The sequence below is a fragment of the Micropterus dolomieu genome, linkage group LG08 (assembly GCF_021292245.1).
Source record: "Micropterus dolomieu isolate WLL.071019.BEF.003 ecotype Adirondacks linkage group LG08, ASM2129224v1, whole genome shotgun sequence".
Taxonomy (NCBI): domain Eukaryota; kingdom Metazoa; phylum Chordata; class Actinopteri; order Centrarchiformes; family Centrarchidae; genus Micropterus; species Micropterus dolomieu.
In genome coordinates, this window is record NC_060157.1 from 1,166,100 (window position 1) to 1,175,182 (window position 9,083).

At 44.0% G+C, this 9,083-nt stretch overlaps 1 protein-coding gene across 5 annotated transcripts in view; it reads right to left on the reverse strand.

The window, feature by feature from the left end:
• Window positions 1-9,083, reverse strand: part of ccdc120a (coiled-coil domain containing 120a) — a 42,083-nt gene that overhangs the window by 19,521 nt on the left and 13,479 nt on the right. For 4 of the 5 annotated variants that reach the window (XM_046057671.1, XM_046057674.1, XM_046057672.1 and 1 more), the window contains one exon: window positions 964-1,112. In XM_046057671.1, the coding sequence (XP_045913627.1) occupies window positions 964-1,011 (48 nt within the window). In that variant the 5' untranslated portion in view covers window positions 1,012-1,112. Of the gene's footprint in view, window positions 1-963; window positions 1,113-3,556; window positions 3,767-9,083 lie in introns of those variants that run through there. The other variant, XM_046057673.1, reaches the window with a different exon arrangement.

The following is a 9,083-nucleotide window of genomic DNA, read 5'->3' on the forward strand; positions in this document are numbered from 1 at the left end:
TCTGTAAATATCATCACAGAGTACGGTCTAGACCTGCTCTTTTATGAAAAGCGCTGTGAGATAACTGTTGTTGTGATTTGGCGCTATATAAATAAAATTTAATTGAATTGAATTTAAATTAAACCTGACCAAGTAGTTTTGGTGCCTAAAGCTGACCAAGTAGTTTTGGTGCCTAAAGCTGACCAAGTAGTTTTGGTGCCTAAAGCTGACCAAGTAGTTTTGATGCCTAAACCTGACCAAGTAGTTTTGATGCCTAAACCTGACCAAGTAGTTTTGATTCCTAAACCTGACCAAGTAGTTTTGGTTCCTAAAACCAAGTAGTTTTGGTTCCTAAACCTGACCAAGTAGTTTTGGTTCCTAAACCTGACCAAGTACATTTGTTGCCTAAAGCTGACCAAGTAGTTTTGGTGCCTAAACCTGACCAAGTACATTTGTTGCCTAACCAAGTTGTGGTGAAAGTCTAACCGGACTTTGCGTATTTATTCTTGCCAACTTGACTGCAGACCAAGTGTCAAAACAACGCTAAACGGTACCCAGGGAGTTAAATAGCGACGTCAAGAGGTCATGACCAAGCATCCATGTGACGCCATGTGATGAGAACGGGCTAATTTGGATACAGCACAGAGCTTCTCTGCTCTTTGCAGATGACGTGGTTCTATGGGCTTCATAAGACCAGGACCTTCAGCGATGCACCAGGGTGGTTTGCAGGCAGTGTACATCTCTGGGTCTTATTCATGACTGAGGGCAGATAGGTGGACTGGTGTGGCGTCAGCAGTAATGTGGGCATCGTTCGTTGCTAATAATGATTCTTTGGAAATCTCAGGATTATAAAGTCCATCCAACGTCTTCGGGAACATTAAGGCACATTATCACGTGAGTGTGAGTTCTCATGATAAAGATGTGATTATGAGAGGAACGGCTGTCAGCAGTGTTGTTAAACAAATGTAAACTAGTTAATCTCACCTTGTAACTGGGTTCATAAGAGCTGCAGTAGTTCACTCCTGTGGCCATCCAACAGCCTGAACTCCACCACAGGACTGCTTCACAAGTCAGCTGGCCGACTTGGTTGGTTAGCTGTTAACTGGGCGTGCAGTTGCAGTTCTCGGGCCGACCTGCAGGAGGACATGATGTTCGTTTAGTAAATTATGGTCCCATTTAGAGGAACAGAGACCAGGAAGCAGGGGAGGCTTTAGGGCGGGGCTACAAGCTGATTGATAACCTGTCAATCAGGATAGAGGCGACGCGTATCCGCTGCTCTGTGTACATTTAACCAGCGCCGCAGAAAAAGCTCATCAGTCGGCTGCTCATTTTTCAGTAAGTACGTTTTGTTCAAAGCCTGTTTGTCACTAGCCAAAATTAGCATCCCAGCTAACATCACAGTTAACGTGAATTACAGATGCACCTAGCTAAGCTAGCTAGCTAAAAAAGGCCAAACTGGAAGTTTCAAAATGATAGTTCACAAACCAACAGGGGACGTCACAGCGGTCACGTCCATTTCTTTTATACAGTTTGTGGTAGGAGATACATTAACTGCTGGTTTCACAGCAGTAAGCGTGTCGACTCATTTCCGTTTCTGGTGCTTGTGTGTTGGTACCGTGTTGTGCTGCTCTCGCTAAACAGTTACATTTGTTTGATTACAGCGGACAACTGTTCGCTAAACACTTATTCTTACAGTAATTTTGCCTAAGCACTCACACTTCTTTCCATCTTTTAGTGACTGCTGTTCAATCTCATAGTTGTTCAAAAGTTTTGGTAGCTGACGCTACAGTACTTTAGCTTAGCCCTTAGCGACTTTAGCTTAGCAGCTAGCAATGGCTTCTCCTTCTCCCTCTCTCTCTCCTACTTTCTCCTGCTCGGTGTGTCAGATCTTCAGTTACTCCTCTGCCTCCTTTAGCGGTAATGGTACGTGTAATAAGTGTAGTTTATTTATAGACATGGAGGCGAGGCTCAGTGATTTAGAAGTCCGGCTCCGCACCTTGGTAGATCAGTCTTTAGCTACTGTAGCTAGCCAGTCCCCGGTAGTCGGTGCGGAACGGCCTGAGTTAGCCTCTGGTAGCCGTCCCCCGGCATCCCCTGTGCAGCCAGGAAAGGGGGGGGCTGGGTGACTGTCCGAAGGAGGAATAGTCGTAAGCATTCAAAGTCCACGGGGCATCATCAACCTGTTCACGTTTCTAACAGATTTTCCCCACTCAGCGACACACCCACTGAGAAACCAACCCTGATCATTGGCAGCTCCATTTTGAGAAACGTGAAGTTAGCGAAGCCAGCGGCTGACCAGTGATGACATGTATAGCCGCATGTCGTCACCTGCTGCCCCCGTGTTCCTGCTCGACACCCTCTGCTGCAACAACTATTGTTACTAGTCCTATGGTTATTATTGTTATTATAATCATTAACACTACTATAAATATCTGTACCATTTTTCATTTAGTCTATAGCAACATCACCTTTACTGTCTGTACCTCTGTGTGGATATTGTGTAGTCTCTCTCTCTCTCTCTCTCTCTCTCTCTCGGCCGCCCACCCTGAGCCATGGTTCTGCTCGAGGTTTCTGCCTCTTAAAAGGAAGTTTTTCCTTGCCTCTGTCGCCTAGTGCTGCTCTTGGTGGGAACTGTTGGGCTTCTGTAAATATCATCACAGAGTACGGTCTAGACCTGCTCTTTTATGAAAAGCGCTGTGAGATAACTGTTGTTGTGATTTGGCGCTATATAAATAAAATTGAATTAAATTGAATATTAACCTGTTTAACAGTGTCTGAGACCTGCAGAGTTACAAACCTGAAGAAGGATGACTGACGCACATGAGAAACAACCCACACAGCGGTGTTATCAGTTTGTTGACACAACTGCTCTGATAGCAAAACTGTTTTCTGCAAATATGAAGTTGTGTTTTCTTTTTTTCTGATAATCTGAAGCTAAATGTGACTTCACGCTGGGTGACGGCGCTCACATGTCTGCCTCTGTGAAATCAAAGCACATCATGTCCAGGTCCTGCACTGAGAATGTTTTCAGTTTAAATAACATTTTGCCAAAACAACAACTAGCATTAAATTTGAGATAATCCTGACCCCCCGACCTTCGACCTCAGCCCTCCCTGAACTCTGAAAACTTTCACACAGACTTCGGGAGAACACCGTGTCCTCGGACTGCAGGACAACACTCTGAACGTCCCTGAGAACAGGAAGTGGAGCCCAACAGGAAACAGGAAGAAGGAAATGAGCGATGAAAAGGGAAACAAGAGAGAGACAGGCGAGAGACAGAGAGAGAGATGACTCACACTACTGTTACCGAATAATAACAATATTAGAGGCAAACCTGAGTCCAGCTGACAGTCTGGAGGTTTGATTCACAAAGATGTTGCGTTAATGATATTCCAGCACAAACACAGCCGTCAGGTTTTGCAGTTTGCTCTTGTTTTGCATCTATTAAATGTTAATCTGCACTTTCCTGTCGTGTCCCAGTGATGTTTGTTCTTAAAGCCGAAGCAGCACACGACATTGTGAAGAAACGTTCGAGTCAAAAAATGTTTCAAATGCAAGAACAAAACTTTCCACTCACATCTTAAGATGTTTGATTTGAAAGAGTAATCTATGAACTGCTCTTTCGTTTGTTTCTCTCTGCGGGACGTCTCTGGATTTTCTGCGGCTCCCTCTGGATGGAGTGTTTTGTCAGAGTGATGGTTATTTGGGCTGCTGTAACTGAGCACTTGCCCTCTCCTGCGTCTCGGTCATGGAGAGCTGTTTTCTCTACGCTGCTCCCTGCAGGACTGGTCCTGCTGTGACACCCCTTATAAATGTGCTAAAGTTACCGCCAACACTCTGAAGATGCTCATGATTTCCCTCTGAGGCTCCAGCCACACTGCTATGTTTCTGCTTCAACAACGCAGACCTTCTGCTACATTTCAGCTTCTGCTAAGTTTGAAAACTTAAAAAAAAAAAACATTTTAGTGCGGACAGGTGAAAATGGAGGACTTTGAAAACGATGAAGCAGATGCTCGCGTTTGGTTTCCTGATTGGGTCTTATGGTGCGTTCCATTTGTACTCGGAACTTGTTTTCAGAGGTATATTCCGAGTTCCGAGACTGGGAGTGACAAATGAAACGCCCCCCGATGAGTTCCTACTTGTCAGCTCGGACAAACTCAGAGGACCTTGAGTTCCGAAAGCAAGATGGCTGTGAAGGGCATCTACTGTCAGTAAAAGCAGTGGTTTTAAAGTTTTTCTAGCACTTGTGTTTTTTGTGTCAATTTTAGTAATTCGTATACATAAAACTGTCTTACCACTGCCCACAGGTGTGTTGCTACAATCATGTTATGTGTGAAATACCATGTAATGTGTTGTTTATAAACTGGTGCTGCTAAAAAGTCGACCTGTCGTGTCGCATCCGACTCTGGTTTCCCATTTTTTTTTACGGATTTGATGTCAATCCCATCCCCGAGCTTCGACTTCCGAGGTAAATGGAACGCACCATTATCAGCCACGCAAAACAGAAACACGATTTTGTATTTTTTTTTTTAGGGAAATATTTTGTACTGTGTAAATAACACTTTTATATGCTTTGGATGGAGATCGTAGGAGTGTGGATGCAGTGCTGGTGTTTGTGAAGCGTTTGTTTGTGTCTTTTTTTGCAGTGAGGCTCATTTACACAGAAAGGAGGTCTAAATATTACTGCAGTTCACGCTTTGCAGGTTAAGGGTTTCTTTTTCTCTTATTTGTAGAGGTTTAGCAGCAGCAAAAGCAGCGACTGTTGGTGACCAGTTAAATCTGAGCACTGAGGCTTCAAAACAAAAAAACACACAATGAACTGCTGATTGTAGACAGAGAGGACACACACACACACACACACCTTAGTTCCTCTATCCCTGTGGGGACATCTCATTTACATAATGCATCTCTAGCCACCTACCCCAACCTTCACGCCAGCTTTCAACATGCCCTTCTTAGGAGCACTCATGGGTTCCCCTCACCACTTACCGCTGGGTGTCTCCGCCGGGCTGGTGCACCCTGAGGCGTGTCCATAGATACACGCGTCAGCCCATGCCCTGCCTTTTGTTTCCCCATTCCAATCCATGGAGTCATCGGATGACACAAGGAGAGTCACTGAGATGGATTAATACCCCTAACTGGGGAGGGAATCGCAGGGTACCTCACGATACACGGCTCACGATAATAATATCACGATACAGCAACTCTGCGATATATGAACTATGAACTATGAATACAAAATACCAGTGAAAACGTTTTCTCTAATTATTTGCTGCAAATCTAAAATGTTAGAAAAGAGCACAATTTTGCAGCACACATTTTTCAGCCTGTAAATTAAAACTACAGAATTACAGGGCAGCTATGAAAAATTATGGTATATAATTTTAGCTGTGTAGCATCTAAATCTAATTTGTACATCACTTTATATTAAGAACTGTTCAGTGACACAGCATTATGCTGCCCTTTCTCTACCTATAGCTTCTTAGGCCACCGGGAATTTTGACCCTTTGGGGTTGCTGTAGCTGGTCTGTGTGGAGTGCAGAAGCAGCCGAGTAGCAGATCAAGCCAGTTATTTTTTTTTTTATTTCACACAGAGCTAAGGGAACATTTGAACTTTAAGTATTTGCACAGTGTCTCGCAAAATGTGTAGTTTATGTTAAGATTATATTTTTGTGATCGCAATGCTAATGTCCGTTCCCATTATATGTTAGCATTGAGCTAACAGTTAATCTTTTTATTTATGTATCGATATGATGGGCTGGAATATCGATACAGTATCATGGAAAAATGTATAACGATATATTGCTGTATCGATTCATTGGCACACCCCTACCGGAGCCTGATTCTAACCTGAACCCTAAAACCCTAAAAAAGTCTTTAGCCTCAAAAAGCAGCCTCTACCTGTGAGACAAGAACTGAGGTCCTCAATTATGAGGACACAAGTCCGGTTTGTGTGTATTCAGGTTAACGTCCCCACTGGGATATAAAAACATGAAACACACACCTGGAGGTCAGCTCAGTGACGTCATCACAGCAGTGGGTGACTCTGTTGCAAAAGGATCACGTGATCATGAAGAAAATCACATTCATCTGTGTGTTTGAAAGCAGGCAGAGGCAGTGTGATATAAACACTCTCGTTTGTCTCTTGTAGAACTTTCTTCTGCAACTGCGGAGTAGACAATCTGCTTCCTGTTTACAACTCACAACACGTGTGTCCATGCCCAGTGTGCATGGACACACGTGTTGTGAGTTTCCAGTTGTTTTACTACACATCAATTCTGATGCGCAAAACTATTGATAACAATAAAAGTTTATAGTTAACTTGGTCTCATAACTACACATAACAAATGTCAGCGCTAATCTGTGTTTATGTTAAGCGTTTCTGAAAAGACGAGAAAAAAAACATTATCGGATTTTAAAATCCTCAAATATCAAAATCTGTATCTGTGTTAAAAATCCCACACAGGTCGGGCTGTAGGCTGCAGCCGCTTGGCTGTTTAATACATCCCTAAATAAAATGATTTTCTTAGTCATTCAGCCTTTAGCGAAGTGTTCAGTGCGCCGTGTTCAAAACGCCGTGACAATGAAAATATGCTTCAGGTGACAGACAGGTGAGCAGGGATTTAATAAAGTCACCGTGTTCTGCAGTTTGACTTTAAATTTTAATCAAACTCAGCGTAACGTGGACAAAGTCAGTTTGCAGAGAAAGTGATGTTTGTTTTCTGGCGTTAAAGGCGTGTTGCTGCTTCCTTTTGTTACTCCAGACACCAAATGTTCTGACAAATGGCCTCCTCCTCCTCCTCCTCCCTTCTGTTATTTCTGCTCCTCACCACTTTCATCCTCCCCCCTCCTCCCTCCTGTGTCCTGCTGACTCGTGTTCAGACCTGCAGCTTCTGTCCTCTTGCTTCTCTTCATGGTGAAAATGGTAAATGCTTTGGCTGAGCTGCTCATCAGAAACAGAATTTAACATTCATAAATCTGTTTCAGGTCTGCTGACTGTCTGCTGATCTTTCAGACGTGTGATCGTTGGATTTGCTCTCTGCTTGGTTTTAAAAGTTGTTTCATTATGAATTTTACATTTTGCAGAGGAGAAATTTGGGACTTGAACTGAGATTCTTTTTATTCTTTAAACGAGTTACTGGAGTTCCTCTAAGTATATTCTTATTGTGTTCCTCTGGAAATGAAAAACGTCTTTCTCGGTTTTGCGTTCGTTTCTCTCCTCATTTAGAGTTTGTCTTATAACGATTATTCTCTTGACCTTTATTCTCCTGTTTCCTCTCCTGGTGATTTACTGATAAAAGGACAGCTGAGAATCAGACTAACAGGTATTTGACCTTGTTGGCTGCTCTGTTGGTGTCGGGGGGGCGGGGGCTGTTACTCTCACCTCTCCTCCCCCCTCCCCTCAGGTGCTGACCGAACAGCTGATAAAAGCTCTCTGAAAACAAACTGCTGTCTGGTTCACGTCCCAGAACAACACGTTCCTGCTTCAACTCAGGGACAGACTCAATCTGCAGAGATCCTGACTCATACAATGGGCAACTTTTTGAGCAACGGTGCTGGGCAATGCGCCCGTCAATGATAATGAGTGAAGATTACTGCCTTAATGCCCCTCCCCCTTTGCTCTGACACCCACCCTTCCCCGCCGCTATCCCTTCAAAACGTAGTCTGACTTGCCACCAGCAACATTGCTAAAAAAAGTTGCCATGTGTATCATCAACATAAAGCTGTATATACACAGAGCAACTTTTAGAGCACTGTTGCTGGGCAATGCTCCCATCAATGGTATCCCCCACCCCCGCTAACCGTCCTGCCGCTTTCCATTCAAAACAAAATCAGACTTGCCACCAACAACATTGCCCAGCAACATTGCTCAAAAAGTTGCCCTGTGGATCATCAGCTTTAGTCCAGAATATGAACGTGTGGCAACGTGTGTTAAGCTGATGATACGCCGGGCAATTTTTTGAGCAATGTTGCTGGGCAATGTTGCTGGTGGCAAGTCCGACTATGTTTTGAACAGCAGCGGGGTGGGGCGGGTGACGGAGTGGTGGGGGAAGGGGATTACGGCAGTAATCTTTACTCATTACCATTGACGGCCGCATTGCCCAGCACTGTTGCTCAAAAAGTTGCCCAGTGTATGAGTCAGGATCTCTGCAGATTGCGTCTGTCCCTGAGTTGAAGTTATGTTTGTTAATGATAATAATTCTGCTCATTTTCAGGTTCATAATCTTATTTAGAGGTTGTACCAGAACAGGTTTACTTGGTTATATTTTTGTCATACTGCACGAGAAGGGCGGGTCAGTGAGAAGCCGGTAAACAGTTTGGGTTCAGCTGTACATGTTGCCGACCAGCTTGGCAACTTAGTTTTCGAAAGGGAAGCGGCTGGACTACAAATGAGCTGTTTTCAGGCAGCATGGTGGCAACGTGTGTTTAGCGCGATTTATACTTCTGTGTCGGATCTACATGTGTAGTCTACGCACGTAGCCATGCATTTATACTCATGCGTCGGTGTCTCCGTCGTTCTGCAATTACACCACCAAACGCTAGCCGAGCAGGCTAACTTCCAGGCAACATGACGATGAGAGACGGTTATCAAACAGACTGAAGATCTCAGTCATTACTGTGATTCACTACAGAGCTGAAGCACAGTGTGATCAAAGGCTGCAGCTGCAGACAAAGAGATGCAAATGCAAAATTTAAATATTCAACAGAGTTACTGTGTGTGAGTGAGTGTGGGGGGGGGGCAGCTGATCAGAGATTAACCCGATTTAAAAACGTTAACGTAATGTTTGCTAATTACACTGAACAAAATTATAAACGCAACACTTTTGTTTTTGCCCCCATTCATCATGAGCTGAACTCAAAGATCTGAGACTTTCTCTTTGTGCGCAAAAGGCCTATTTCTCTATAATATTGTTCACAAATCTGTCAAAATCTGTGTTAGTGAGCACTTCTCCTTTGCCCAGATAATCCATCCACCTCACAGGTGTGCCTTAGGCTGGACACAATAAAAGGCCTTAGGCTGGACACAATAAAAGGCCACTCCAGAATGCGCAGTTTCACTATATTGGGTGGTCCGGGGGGGGGGGGGGGGGGGGGGAAAAAAA